Source organism: Mercenaria mercenaria, chromosome 2 (assembly GCF_021730395.1).
Source record: "Mercenaria mercenaria strain notata chromosome 2, MADL_Memer_1, whole genome shotgun sequence".
Taxonomy (NCBI): Eukaryota; Metazoa; Mollusca; class Bivalvia; order Venerida; family Veneridae; genus Mercenaria; species Mercenaria mercenaria.
This window is the reverse complement of record NC_069362.1, coordinates 77,836,016-77,851,622: the sequence shown is the minus strand read 5'-3', so window position 1 is coordinate 77,851,622 and position 15,607 is coordinate 77,836,016. Positions and strand designations below refer to the sequence as shown.

General features: G+C 31.6%; 1 protein-coding gene across 1 annotated transcript; it reads left to right on the top strand.

Moving 5' to 3' along the window:
• The first annotated feature begins 10,726 nt into the window (after nucleotides 1-10,726).
• LOC128555237 (uncharacterized) lies at nucleotides 10,727-14,432 on the top strand. Its single transcript, XM_053537020.1, has 4 exons — nucleotides 10,727-11,305; nucleotides 12,473-12,610; nucleotides 13,203-13,370; nucleotides 13,891-14,432. Exons 2-4 carry the CDS (start codon nucleotides 12,494-12,496, stop codon nucleotides 13,921-13,923), a joined length of 318 nt encoding a protein of 105 aa, XP_053392995.1. The 5' UTR covers nucleotides 10,727-11,305; nucleotides 12,473-12,493; the 3' UTR covers nucleotides 13,924-14,432.
• Nucleotides 14,433-15,607: the final 1,175 nt, after the last annotated feature.

Sequence of the window (15,607 nt, the reverse complement as noted above, 5' to 3'; positions counted from 1 at the left end):
CTCTACATTTTTTCAAAAATTTTTTCCCCCAAAAAAAAGCAGAATCATTTTGAAAAAGGTTTTTGCCTTTAGAAAGAAAGGGAAAATTTATGGAAAAATCCCGACAAAAATTTTTTTCTTAAAGGCGACCACAAACCAAAAAAGAATGTTAAACCTCCCGGGAAAGGGCTATCACAAATTCCAAATATAAATATTTCAAAACTTTTTTCCCTTTTTTTTTTGCATTTTTCGGGGAGCAACGTGCTTACTTTTACCCTACCGCGCTTCAGTATGTTCCCCCTTTTTCCCTTGTAAAAGAAAAACGGCAGTTAAAAAAAAACGCATGCTAGATAAAAAAGGCGGCCCAAGAATTTAATGTCACGGGAAAAAAGAAATTGAAAGAAGCAAAAAAAATAGTAAATTTTTGCGGGTTGTATTTAACGAACTGTAGTTTTCTTTTTTTAAAAGGGTTTAAAACCCCCTTTTTTTTTTTTGTTTTTTTTTTAAAATAGCGATCTAGCTCTTTAAAGGGAAATTTTAATCTCTAAAATCTGATATGCTAAAAAAAAGTCGAAACAACCCTTATGAAATGAGTGGTTTTTTATGAAATAAAAAAACACTGGAAATTTGTGGTGTTCAGCCTATAAGGGGCAATAAAAGTTTTTTTGAAACCCCCAAAAAAGAATGGAAAAGCCAATTTAAACTATTTTTTATGATGTAAAAAAGGAAAAAAATTGGGTGAAAAAGCTTAATTTCTTGTGGGTTTTTGGGAAATTTTGATCGAATTTTCGACCAGGGGGTACTATTTTGGTTCGTTTTAGGGCCCAGTAAATGTCTTTTTTTGCATTTTAAACACTTCTTTTTTCAAATAAAATTGAAATTTTGGCCCTGTTTCTGAATGAAAATGACAAAAAATCGGGAAAAAATTTTTAAAAGGATGGTAAATGTAAATTCCCCGAAAAGGGGAAAATTAAATTTAAATTGCTTGCACCCGGGGTAAATTTTTTCATATTTTTTGGGGAAAGGGGGGGGCCTTTTAATGAATGGTTTTTTCTCTACATTTTTTTTTAAAATTTTTCACCAAAACAAAGCGAATCATTGTGAAATGGTGTACCTTGAGAATGAAGGGAAAATTTATGGAAAAATCAGACAAAAAATTTTTTCTTATAAGGGGCAATACATGTTTTTTTTTCTGAAGGCCCCCGAAAAAAAATGGAAAAAGCATTAAACAAATTTTTTTTGATGTAAAAAAGGTAACAAATTTGGTTGGGAAAAAGCTTTTAAAATTTTTTGGTTTTTTTTTTGGGAAATTTAAAATCGAAAATTTTGACCCGGGGGGTACATTTTGGTTCGTTTTAGGGCCTAGGGAAAAAGTCTTTTTTTTTGCATTTTAAACACTTCATTTGTCTAAATAAAATTGAAATTGATGTTTTTTTGAATGAAAATGACAAAAAATCGTAACGATTTTAAAAAGGTTGGGAAATGTAAAATTTCCCCGAATAAGGGTTTAAAAATTAAAATTTAAATATTGCTTGACAGGGGTAAATTTTTTTCAATTTTTTTGGGGGTGGGGGGGGACCTGTAATGAAAGGTTATTTTTCCCACATTTTCTCAAATTTTTCAACCCAAAAAAAAGCAGAAACATTGTTTAAAAGGTGTGCCCTTGGGGAATGAAAAGCAAATTTATGGGAAAATTTAGACAAAAATTTTTTTCTTAAAATGGGGGCCAAAAACATGGTTTTTTTTTTGAAGCCCTGGGCAATTCATGTATTTTTTTTAAACCCTCGAAAATGAAGGAAATGCCTTTAAACTTTCTTTATGATTTTTTAAAAAGGGAAAAAAATGGGGTGGAAAAAAACTTAAATTTCTTGTGTTTTTGGGAATTTTGATCGAAAATTTTTTGACCCGGGTTTGGGACTATTTTTGGGTTTGTTTTTTTGGACCTTGTAAATGTCTTTTTTTTGCCCTTTTAGCACTTTTATTTGTCTAAAAATATTGAAATTTTGCAGTTTTTTGAATGGGAAAAGACAAACTTTGTAAAAATTTAAATTTTGGTTGGGCATGTAAAAATTTCCCCGAATAAGGGTTTAAAAATTTAATTTAAAAATTGCTTGCACAGGGTAAATTTTTTTCATAAATTTTGGGGGATGGGGGTGACCTGTAAAGAAAAGGGGGAAATTTTCTAATTTTTTTCAATATTTTTTCACCAAAACAAGCAGAATCTTGTGAAATAGGTGTGCCTTGGGGAATGAATGCAAATTCATGGAAAAATCGACAAAAATTTTTCTTATAGGGGGGAAAACAAAGTTATTTTCGAAGCCCCGGGCAATACATGTTTTTTTTCTGAAACCCTCGGGAAAAAGAATGGGAAAAAGCCTTAATTATTTTATGATGTTTAAAAAGGTAAAAATGGCTGAAACGCTTAAATTTCTTGTGGTTTGGGGAAATTTTGATCGAATTTTTTAACCGGTGGGGACTATTTTGGTTTGTTTTAGGGCCTAGTAAATGTCTTTTTTCGCATTTTTTGCACTTCCCTTTGTCTAAATAAAATTTAAATTTGCATGTTTCTGAATGAAAAGACATACCCTCGGAACGATTAAAAGGAGGTACCAAAGAAATTCCCCAAAAGGTAAAATTAAAAAAAAATTTTGCTTTTCCCCAGGGGGTAAATTTTTAAAATTTTTGGGGAGGGGGGACCTGTAATGAATGGTTTTTTCCCACTTTTTCCCAATTTTTTTGCACCAAAACAAAGCGAATTTATTGTGAAAAGGGTGTACCTTGGGGAAGGGAAAGCAAATTCCCTGGAAAAATTTAACAAAAAAATTTTTCTTATAGGCTGTCCCTACCCAAAAAGAATGTCAGCCCCCGCAGTTAGTCACAAGTAGTCCCCAAAAAAAAAATAGTACTAATTTTTTTTTCCTTTCCTTGGCATTTTTTTCGGCAGCAAAAAAAGCTTACTTTTACCCTACCGCCCCTTCAAAAATTTTATCACTTTGCATTGTAATGGGAAAACGGGATGTTCCCATCGCATCTAGATAAAAATGGGGCCCTAAAAAATTTAATTTTCACGAAAAAAGAAATTGAAAGAAGCAAAAAGTAGTAAAAATTTAGCCCGGGGTTTTTATTTTTAAAAGAACTGTAGTTTTCTTATATAAAAATTAACACCCCCCTTTTTTTTTTTGTTTTCTAAAGTAGGAAACTAGCTTTTTTATGGGGAAAGTAAGCCCCTTTAAAAAACTGTATCAAAAAAATGTCGAAAAACCCTTTTGAAATGAGTGGATTTTATATGAAATAAAGAACACTGGATTTTTTTTTGGGTTTTAGCCTATAAGGGGCAATTTCATGTTATTTTCTGAAGCCCTCGAAAAAGGGAAAGGAAAAGCCAAATTTAAACTATTCTTTATGATGGGTTTTTAAAACGGTAAACCCAAAAGGCTGAAAACGCTTAAATTTCTTGTGTTTTGGGGAAATTTTGACGAATTTTCGACCCGGGGGACTTTTTGGTTCGTTTTAAGGGCCTAAAAAATGTTTTTTCGCAATTTTTAAACACTTTTATTTGTCTAAAAATATTGAAATTTTGCTGTTTCTGAATGAAAATTACAAACATCGTAAAGATTAAATGGATGGTTCATGTAAATTTCCCCCGAATAAGGGAAAAAAATTAAATTTAAATTTTTTCTTGCACAGGGTTTAAATTTTTTATATTTTTTGGGGGTGGGGGTTAAACCCGTAATGAATGGGTTTTTTCCCCAATTTTCTCAATATTTGGGACCAAAAAAAACAAAAAAATTGGGGAAAAAGGGGGTACCTTGGAAAAAATGAATGCAAAATTTATGGAAAAAACCCGACAAAAATTTTTTCTTTAAGGGGGGAAAACATGTTATTTTTGAAGCCCTCGAAAATGAATGGAAATGCCATTAATCTATTCTTTTTGATGTAAAAAAAGGTAAAAAAGGTGAAAAAAGCTTAAATTTCTTGTGTTTTTTTTAAAATTTTGATCGAATTTTCGAACCCGGTGGTACTATTTTGGTTTTTGTTTTTTGGACCTGTAAATGTCCTTTTTTTTCATTTTTTGCACTTAAATTTTTCTAAATAATATTGAAAAAAAGCATGTTTTGGAATGAAAAAAAGACAAACCCCGGGAAAAGATTAAAAAGGATGGGACAAAGTAAATTTCCCGAATAAGGGAAAATTAAAATTTAAAATTGCTTTTTACGGGCTAAATTTTGGGATATTTTTTGGGGGGTGGGGGTGACCTTTAAAGAATGGTTTTTTCTCTTTCATTTTCTCAATTTTTTTCACCAAAAAAAAGGGGAATCATTGTGAAATAAGGGGGTGCCTTGAGGAAAAGAATTTCAAATTATGGAAAATCAGACAAAAATTTTCTTTAAAAAGGGGGAATACATGTTATTTTCTGAAGCCCCCGAAAAAAGAAAGGAAATGCCATTAATCTATTCTTTATGAAAGTAAAAAAGGTAACAAATGGCTGGGAAAAAAACTTAAATTTTTGTGTTTTTTGGGAAATTTTGATCGAATTTTGACCAGGTGGGCTATTTTGGTTCGTTTTGGGGCCCGTAAATGTCTTTTTTTTTGGATTTTAGCACTTCTTTTGTCTAAAATAATATTGAAAATTTGCATGTTTCTGAATGAAAATGACAAACATCGAAAGGGGGGGGTTAAATGGATGGTACATGTAAATTCCACGAATAAGGGGAAAATTAAATTTTAAAAAATTGCTTGCCCCGGGCTAAATTTTGCTATTTTTTGGGGGTGGGGGTGACCTGTAATGAATGGTATTTCTCTACCCTTTTCTCAATATTTTTCACCCAAAAAAAAGCAGAATCATTTTTTGAAATTTGGTGTGCCCTTTAGAATGAAGGGAAATTCATGGAAAAATCAGAAAAAAAATTTTCTCTTATAAGGGGGAATTCATGTTATTTTCTGAAGCCCTCGAAAAAGAAAGGGGAAAAGCCATTAATCTATTTTTATGAAAGTAAAACGGTAAAAATGGCTGAAAAAAGCTTTAAAAATTTTTTGTGTTTTTGGAATTTAGATCGAATTTTTGACCAGGGGGGTACTTTTTTGGTTCGTTTTTGGACCTGTAAAAATTTTTTTTCGCATTTTACCTTATTTGTCTAAATTTAAAATTTAAATTACAATGTTTCTGAATGAAAAAAGCAAACATCGTAAAAGAAATTTAAAGGGTGGTAAAATGTAAATTCCACGAATAAGGTAAAAAATTAATTGAAATATTGCCCCCGCACAGGGTAAAAATTTTGGGAATTTTTTGGGGGTGGGGGTGGGGCCCGTAATGAATTTGGGTTTTTTCCTTTCATTTTCTCAATATTTTGCCCCCAAAACAAAGCGAATCTTTTGAAATAGGTTTTACCCTTTAGAATGAATGAAAAAACATGGAAAAAAACAGACAAAAATTTTCTCTTAAAAGGTTTACCCTACCCCAAAAAAATGTAAGCCTCCCCAGGTCTTAGTCACAAGTAGTCCCAAAAATAAATTTTTTTTTTTAAACTTTTTTCCTTTCCTTGTGATTTTCTCGGCAGAAGGTTTTCTTTTCCCTACCCCCTTTTGTATGTTTCACTTTTCATTGTAATGAAATCGGGGTTTTCCCATCGCATCTAGATAAAAAAAGGCGGCGTAAGAATTAATGTCCCCGAAAAAAAAGGGAAAATTTAAAGAAGAAAAAGTATAAAATTTAGCGGGTTGGGATTTAAAAGAAATGTAGTTTTTTTTTATATAAAAAATTAAAAACCCCCTTTTCTTTTTTTTTTCTAAAGTAGCGATTTTAGCTCTTTTGGGAATGTAAGTCCCCCTGGGAAAAACTGATTTGCAAAAAATGTCGAAAACCCCTTATGAAATGGGGTGGATTTTATAGAAAAAAAACACCCGGTTTTTGTGGTGTTTTAGCCTAAAGGGGCAATTTCCCTGTTATTTTTTGAAGCCCCGAAAAAGAATGGGGGAAATTTTCCATTAATCTATTCTTTTGATGTTAAAAAAGGTAACAAATGGCTGAAAAAAGCTTAAATTTCTTTTTGTTTTTGGAAATTTTGATCGAATTTTCGACCAGGGGGTACTATTTTGGTTCGTTTTTTTGGCCTAAATAAATGTCCTTTTTTTGCAAATTTTTGCACTTCATTTTTTTTTCCCAAAAAAATATTGAAATTTTGCATGTTTTTGAATGAAAATGACAAACACGTAACGATTAAATGGATGGTACATGTTAAAATTTCCCCGAAAAAGGTTTTAAAATTTAAATTAAATATTGCTTTTCACAGGGCTAATTTTGCATATTTTTTGGGGGGGGGGGGGTACCTTAATGAATTTTTTATTTCTCTACAATTTTTTCAATTTTTTTGCAAACCCAAAAAAAAGCAAAATTTATTGTGAAATAGGTGGCCTTTAGAATGAATGCAAAAATTTATGGAAAAAAACAGACAAAAAAATTTTTTCTTATAAGGGGCAAACATGGGGGGGGGGGGGGGGGGGGGGTTTTCTGAAGCCCTCGAAAATGAATGGAAATGCCATTAATTTTATTCTTTTTGAAAGTAAAACGGGAACAATTTGGGTGAAAAGCTTAAATTTTTTTGTGTTTTTGGAATTTAAAATCGAATTTTCGACCAGGTGGTCTATTTTGGTTCGTTTTTGGACCTAGTAAATGTCTTTTTTGCATTTTTTGCAACCCTTTAAATTTTTCTAAATAAAATTGAAAAATTAAAATGTTTTGGAAAGAAAATGACAAACATCGTAACGATTAAAAGGGGGGGTACAGTAAATTTTTCCCCGAATAAAGGGAAAAATTTTTAATTTAAAAAATTTCTTGAAGGGGTAATTTTTTCTATTTTTGGGGATGGGGGGACCTGTAAATGAATGGTTTTTTTCTTAATTTTTTTTAAAATTTTTCACCAAAAAAAAGCAAATCATTGTGAAATAGGTTTTTCCCCTTTTGGAAAGATTGCAATTCCCTGGAAAAAAACAGACAAAAAAATTTTTTTTTAGGCCCGACCATACCAAATAGAAAGTAAGCCCCGCAGGTCTAGTCCCAAGTACCAAAAATAAAAAAGTACTAATTTTTTTCCCTTTTCCCTTTTGCATTTTCTCGGCAGCAACGTGGGTTACTTTTACCCCTACCGGCTTCAGTATGTATCACTTTGCATTGAAAAGAAAACGGGAGTTTTCCCATCGCATTTCTAGATAAAAATGGCGGCGTAAGAATTTTTTAAAGCCCCGAAAAGAGAAAAAATTTAAAGAAGCAAAAAGGGAGTAAATTCAGCGGGGTTTTAATTTAAAGAACTGTAGTTTCCCTTTTAAAAAAAGTTAAAACCCCCCCCCTTTTCTTTTTGTTTTTTTTTAAAATAGCGATCTAGCTCTTTATGGGAATGTAAGTCCTGAAAATCGTATGCAGAAAATGTCGAAACCCGTTATGAAATGATGGATTTTAAATGAAATAAGAAAAACTGGATTTAGGGGTGTTCAGCTATTTGGGGGAATAAAATGTTATTTTTTGAAGCCCCCCGAAAATTTAAGGAAATGCCAAATTTAAATTTTTTTTATGATGTTTAAAAAGGTAACAATGGCTGAAAAAAGCCTTTAAAATTTTTTTGTTTTTTGGGTTTAGATCGGGAAATTTTTGAACCCGGTGGAAAATATTTTTGGGTTCGTTTAGGACCAGTAAATTGGGCTTTTTTTGCATTTTTTGCACTTTATTTTTTTTAATTAAAATTGAAATTAGCATGTTTTTTGAATGAAATGGGCAAACCCTCGTAACGATTAAAAAAGGGGTTTGGGACATGTAAAATTAAAGAATAATAAAATTAAAATTTAAATATTGCTTTCACAGGGCTAAATTTTGCATATTTTTGGGGGGGGTGGGGGTGAACCCGTAAAAGAAAGGTTTTTTTTCTACATTTTCTCCCTATTTTGCACCAAAACAAAGCAGAATCATTGGAAAAAAGGTGGCCCAGAAAAGAATGCAAATTCCCTTTAAAAAACAGACAAAATTTTCTTTTAAGGGGGAATCATGTTATTTTTGGAAAACCCCCGAAAAAAGAATGGGAAAAGCCATTTTTCTATTCTTTAGATGTAAAAACCGGGAAACAAATGGGGTTTAAAAAAGCTTAAAATTTTTTGTGGGGTTTTTTTTTTTAATTTTGAACGAATTTTCGACCAGGTGGTATATTTTTTGGTTTGTTTTTTGGACCGTAAAAAGTCTTTTTTTTTGCATTTTAGGGACTTCCTTTTTTCCCAAATTTAAAATTGAAAATTACATGTTTTTGAATGAAAATTTACAAACATCGGGAACGATTTTTAAATGGATGGGACATGTAAATTTCCCCGAATAAAGGTTTAAAAATTTAATTTAAATTGCTTGCAAAGGGTAAATTTTTCATATTTTTGGGGATTTGGGGGGGACTGTTTTAAAGAATGGGTTTTTTTTCCCCACTTTTTCTCAATAAATTTTTCAAACCCAAACAAAGCAGAATCATTGTGGGAAAAAGGTTACCTTTAGAAAGAATGCAAAAAATTTATGGGAAAAAAACAGAACCCAAAAAATTTTTTCTTATAGGCTGAACCCCCTCCAAATAAAAAATTAAGCCTCCGCAGGTCTAGTCACAAAATATCCAAAAATAAATTTGGACTAATCTTTTTTTTTTCCCTTTCCCTTTTGATTTTCTCGGCAGCAAAAGTGCTTTTTTTTACCCTCCGCGCTTCCCCCATGTATCCCCTTTGCATTGTAAAGAAATCGGATGTTCCTATCGATTTCTAGATAAAAAAGGCGGCGTGAAAATTTAATGTCACGGGAAAAAAAAATTGAAAGAAAACCCAAAAAATAGTAAATTTTAGCGGGTTGTAAATTTTAAAGAAAATGTAGTTTTTCTTATATAAAAATTAACACCCCCTTTTTTTTTTTGTTTTCTAAAATAGCGATTTTAGTCTTTATGGGAATGTAAATTTTCTGAAAAAACTGATATGCTAGAAAATGTCCCAAACACCGTTTTTGAAAGGGGAGTGGATTTTATATGAAATAAAGAACAGCTGGATTTAGTGGTGTTCGCCCATAAGGGGCCAAAACATGTTATTTTTTTGAAGCCCTCGAAAATGAATGGAAATGCCCTTTAATCTATTCTTTTAAAATGTTTAAAAGGTAACAAATGGCTTTAAAACGCTTTTAAAATTTTTTGTGTTTTTTTGGGAAATTTTGATCGAAATTTTTTGACCAGGTGGTACTATTTTTGGGTTTGTTTTTAAAAGGCCCCAGTAAATGTCTTTTTTTTTTTTTTTTTGCATTTTTTGCACTTCATTTGTCTAAATAATAAATTTAAAAATTTGGGATGTTTCTGAATGAAAAAGGGCAAAAATCGTAACGATTTTAAAAGGATGGTACATGTAAAAATTCCCCGAATTTAAGGTAAAATTTTTTGAAATTTGCTTGCACAGGGGGGGCCCAAAATTTTTCTTTTTTTTGGGGTGGGGGGGGGATTTTAAAGGGAAAGGTTATTTCCCCTACTTTTTTTAAAAATTTTTTTCCCCCAAAACAAGCAGAATCATTGTGAAAAAAAAGGTTTTGCCTTGGGGAAAAGAAGCAAAATTTATGGAAAAAAACAGACAAAAATTTTTTTCTTATAAGGGGAAAACATGTTATTTTTTTTAAGGGCCCCCGAAAATGAATTTTGGGAAAAGCATTAATCTATTTTTATGATGTTTTTAAACGGTAAAAAAATGGGGTGAAAACGCTTAAAATTTTCCCTTTTGTTTTTTTGGGAAATTTAGATCGAATTTTTTGACCCGGGGGTACTATTTTTTTGGTTTTTGTTTTAGGGCCCAGTAAAGTTTTTTTTTTTCCATTTTAGCACTTCATTTGTCTAAATTTAAAATTTTAAAATTTGCTTTTTTTCTGAATTTAAAATGACAAACATCGTAAAAGAAATTTAAAAGGATGGTACATGTAAATTCCCCAATAAGGTTTAAAAAAAATTGAAATATGCTAGCACAGGGCTAAATTTTTCATATTTTTTGGGGATGGGGGTGACCTGTAAGAAGGTTATTTTCTACATTTTCTCAAAATTTTGCACAAAACAAAGCAAATCATTTGAAATTGGGTTTTTACCTTGAGGGAAGAATGCAAATTCAATTTGGGAAAAAAAAGACAAAAATTTTTTTTTTTATAGGTGGGCCCCTACCAAAAATTAATGTAAGCCTCCGCAGGGCTAGTCACAAGTAGTCCAAATATAAAAAGTACTAATCTTTTTTCCTTTCCTTGTGCATTTTCTCGGCAGCAACGTGCTTACTTTTACCCTACCGCGCTTCAGTATGTATCACTTTGCATTGTAATGAAATCGGCATGTTCCTATCGCATGCTAGATAAAAATGGCGGCGTAAGAATTTAATGTCACGAAAAGAGAAATTGAAAGAAGCAAAAAGTAGTAAATTCAGCGGGTTGTATTTAACGAACTGTAGTTTTCTTATATAAAAGTTAACACCCCCTTTTCTTTTTGTTTTTCTAAAGTAGCGATCTAGCTCTTTATGGGAATGTAAGTCTCTGAAAATCTGATATGCTAGAAAATGTCGAAACACCGTTATGAAGTGAGTGGATTTTATATGAAATAAAGAACAGCTGGATTTAGTGGTGTTCAGCCGACATCAGACATGTAAAAAAAAATAGTGGTATTACGCCCGAGTCAAAATATTTCGTTGAAATCAGTTGTTTCCCCTTCGCTATGTTTCCGGTTTCGGATTTTAACAGTAAAACAGGGAAGCAGGTATGAAGGTATTAAATGCACCCGCTACTATTTTCTATATAAAATTAACAACTTATAACATATTTTTATCAAGACTTCTAGCCTTTCACTTCCTGCGAGACTACCCGTGTCTTGAAGGTCTGTCTTTAGGCAATCAAAATATACCCAAAAAATATGGGGTCGACCATAATGCAGTGAAACCATGGTCACGTGACTGAGACACGTGATGGAAACGCTAATATTGCGTAGGTAGACATCAGGAAATACCTACTTTCACTTTCATTTTACAAGGCAGCTTCAAATCAACTTTTGAAGCATATAACGTAGCTTAAAATCATCTGCGGACATTCCTTTTTACAATCAAGCATCAATAAAGCTTATATCTGGCATGAAAAGGGCCTTTACTAGGCGGGAAAATTGCACTATATATTGATATGGACTACATTCGAGTGGACCACGGAGGCATATCCGGCCAATTGCCCCCTTCATGCCAGCATGTGAAGTTTACTTTTGTTTAACTACCTTTTGTTCAACGATGAAGGGATCTGAGACTTGTAATACTGTTTACTGATTTGGTAAGTACCGTTTATAAACAGTTGTTAATGAAGTTCTCGAATATATTTGAAACTTTCACTGAAATAAGTCGTTTTTTTATCCTTTTTTTACCCGGAAGTGAATCCAAAACATACAGAGGGAAATTTATGAAATTTATCTTGTGGCCACTAAACACAGATGATTCCACTATGCCTGTGTATTTAATATAAAATGGCCAGTTGGGTTATCACAAAGATTATTGAAGGCAGGCAGCTTCTTACTCAAGGTGACCAGGATTCATCAAATTAGTTCATCATCATCATCATCATCTTCAGTGATCGCCTCACTCTGTGTAGAGTATACTCGCGATATATTGTCCGTAGTAAGCATTATTATGGAAAAATACAATATACATGTAGCAATGATAATTAATAAATTTGATGCAGACATATAGATGCCTGCCTGTGTCATCATTTCTCGAAAAGTCCCCTCTCTCGTAGTAGCCAAGATATTTTAAAAGGAAATATGCAGATGTCCGGTAACCGGACGCCTACCCTGCATTCTAGCTGTCCGGCAACAATACGACTAGCCTCTCCGCGAATGTTTTTCTAGCTGTTCGGCGATCTTTTTATATATGAATACTGTAAGGAAATAAATTTATTGTATCATTTTTTGGCATAGGTTTGAATATTCACCTGCAAGGCGTATACAATATTTTAAAATTGATTACCGGACACCTAGAAAACTCCTATAGGATAGAAATTTGAATAGGCTAGGCATCCTGTTAGTGTTACCGGTTGGCTAGAACTAGGTTTCTGGTTACCAGATGTCTAGACACTTCCATTTATAAAATGGTAACTGTTTTTGCTGTTGGTCTCATAAGTCATGTTATTTCTGTCTGGTGACAACTCTCTTTTTCTATTATTGTTGATTCAGAATGTTTTGTAACAGGATGATTTTTTTTTGGATAGTGGAAATTTATGCCATATAATGAAAATCTTTTTAATTTTGAAATTTTTGAGCCTTGCTGTGGGTAAAACAATTTATGATCCTGTAAAAAATAGATTCATAGTAAAATTAGTATAATAACTTTTATAGTATTTTGTGGTAAGTTAATGAAAATTTTCACAATCACATTATTAATTTAGTATTCATGAAGTTTTTGATTTTAGTGATGTTTACAGTACATGTAATGTATCTTCTTTCAGATAATATTCCTTGTTCCTTTGATGGTTCATTCCACTATACAGCTGGTTCATATACCCTACAACAGCCAGGAAATTGGCCTGTTTACTTTAAGATCCCAAGAAAATGTAACATATTTTGGATGTGCTTTGAGGAGTCAGGTAAGTAACATGCAGCTAATGGCTGTTATTAAAATTTTAATGCAATATATTATTTATATATACCTATGTCTAGGTTTTTTTGGAGTCAATTCAAAATAAGTCTACTTACACTAATGATTTGTACAATGTATGTACAATGTACTATGACTATTAAATGGCTTAAACTGACAAAACTGGCATTATTGAAATTTAATTTCAACAATCTGGTTTTGAGGAGGATCAGTTGGTGTAAAGTCTTCATTACATTGGCTATTAGCCTGAGAAAAGTCTGTGGCACTCAATAAGTACATGGATGATTTGAATGCTTAACACAACATGTACATGTGTATAAGTTGATATCTCATTAACTTGTACAATATAGTTCTAAATAATAGGAATTTTAATTAAGTATTCAAAGTAAATCAATTAATTGCAATTTAGTTTAATTGTAATGTGATTATTTTCAAATTTAATTAACCCATTCTTTGTGATTGAATTTTTTAACCAGTTTTATTGCACCAAGAATATAGATTAGAATGAAGACTGTAAAGGTTCATGAGATACATGAAGGTAACAGATACTTTTACCAAAGACTTTTAAATCTTTTTTTCAGGAATGCAAGTGTTTCCTCTTGTTTAACAAGCAACTCAGTTGGTTAAGGGGCAGACAACTTGTGAGCATGGTACATCACTACCTGTATTGGTATTCCATTTTGACAATGTTGCTAGCTAGAATAGAAATAACATCTTGCTGTGGTACAGTCTGTGGAGACTTTTACTGGGTAACAACCATTTTTGTTAGCTGTTAAAACAGTGTATACTTTTAACCCTTAGGCTGCATGAGGCAGCTATGTCTGTCTTTGCAACCAGTGCAGATCAAGATCAATCTGCACATCTGTGCAGTCTGATCATGATCTGCAGTGTTTGATACTTTGCAAATTTTCTATGAGAACCCCCTATAAGCTATAAATGGTACTGTCTCTATTTAAAGATGAAGTAGTCAATTTTACAAATTTAGCAGGTTAAGGGTTAAACCAATAAATGCAAACAAAATATTTTTTTTTAGAACATCCTATTTGCAGTAATCAAAATCTACAAACGAAGTACATTTTATATACTGACAGCACGCTGTTGTCAGTTTGTTTGTCAATATTTTAGAGCATTGGTTGTAAGAAATTAAAGAATCATCTATTATCAAATAGTGATAACTCTGCTTTTATTAAATAAAGAGACTCGTAGGTTAATTATTTAAAATAATATGGTTAATTATTTAAAATAATATGTTTTACTTATTTGTTACAGGATATCACAGATCGATTGAATATTCAACAATGATCACAGACCATGCAAAGTTTAAATCTGACTTGCACTTTTGAATTTAGAAGAATCTTTGGAGGAGGGTGAATGCTGAGACCTTTAATAATACATGATATTGCTGACACAGTGTGTCAGTCATGAAAGAGGGCCATAACACTGCACAGTTGGTCAACACAGATTTAAATCCTATCACATTCTACCAGTGGAGAAATATCTTATCACAATATTTTAAACTTTTGAAGAAGATAACAAGTATTTACCATTTTATCATGTCTGCAGAAACACTGGATTGTTAGTGTTAAAAGTGACAGTCCAGTTAACTTACTAAAATCTACTCCCCCTTGCTAAACGAATATTATTGACATGGAATGACACAAGCCTGACAATGGTACCTGTATGAACTCATAAGAGAATAGTATTTGTCTGAAAAGTGAAAGGATTCTGTTTGTCCCAAACCACTTCAACTGAAAACTGAAATTGTGATTGGCGAGGATTTTTCTGAGAACTGAAAAAAGGAAGTGAATGTAAAAGATGAAATTGTTGTGAATTCAAATCTTTAATACACAACACTTTAGCCTGTTTTGCTGTTCATATAGATGTGTTTAGCTGTTAACGTTAAACATCAAGTAAAGGTTGTAGTTTCAGTTACCTACATTAAAGTATTGGCTGGAAATAAATATTTACTTTTCATCAGAGTTTGTAGCAGTGTAACCTTCATCAAAAGTTAAGCTGTTGTGTTAATTATTAAAGTATTTTTAGAAAAAGGAATTTAGTATGTATGTTGCCATGGTAACATAATTCTTATATTTCATTGAAATTATGGATTTGTATTTCAATAGGGATCTACAGTATATAATGTAATGGTTTAAAAGAATGTTCACTTTTTTGTTTGTCAGTTATAACTACCCAGTGAAAAAAACAGATTATGAGGAAAGGGATGACTGAAATGTTTATTCTTACAAAAACTACTTTTGTTACAGAACATGGCTGTTTTAAAGTTTTTATGTGAAATTTTCAGATTTCTTTCCTGAAATCTTATACTTTCAAATATTTAACTTCTTAGAAATACTTTTTTTTTAAAATAAGCTCTTGCTTTTAAGTATTATTGTAGGAAAAGGGAATTTAAAACATATGTCGCCATGGTAACACAATTTTCCTAGAAAATATGGAAAAATTTTAATTAGCTGTACTTTCTAATATTCTACTTTAAAATAAGCATAAACAATAAAAAAAATCAATAGTAATATATGTTTCATTTATTTCAAAATAGTTATTTATTACCAGCAGGTAGAAGGCAAGTTATGAAGAAACAATGACAGGAATGTCTTATTCTTATAGTAATAAAACAAAACATTTTAATTTTTTAACATGAAATTTTGAGATAATATTTTTGAATACATACCACTTTATAATATTCAAGTTATCTGAAACACTTTTCCAAATTTAGCTCTTTTTTAAAGTACTATTGTAGAAAACAGAATCAAATGCATATGTTGCCATGGTAACATAATTTAATAATGTTTTTATAGAAAATGTGAAGGACTTTAGCCTGCTAGATCTTTGCACTTTAAGTGAATATCTAAATATTCTTTGTAAAAGAAGATTCAGTTATTTAAAAATAGCCAGTGATTACCAATAAGTGAAAACACAAACTGAAGAAACAACGACTGAAATAGTTTATTCTTGTGGTTATTAACCATGG

Excerpts from the sequence above, each read along its gene's own strand:
- LOC128555237 (XM_053537020.1), top strand. The coding sequence starts at position 12,494 with ATGGTTCATTCCACTATACAGCTGGTTCATATACCCTACAACAGCCAG. Across the intron at positions 12,611-13,202 it reads GATGTGCTTTGAGGAGTCAG|GAATGCAAGTGTTTCCTCTT; the intron begins GTAAGTAACATG and ends TCTTTTTTTCAG. Across the intron at positions 13,371-13,890 it reads TCTGTGGAGACTTTTACTGG|GATATCACAGATCGATTGAA; the intron begins GTAACAACCATT and ends TATTTGTTACAG.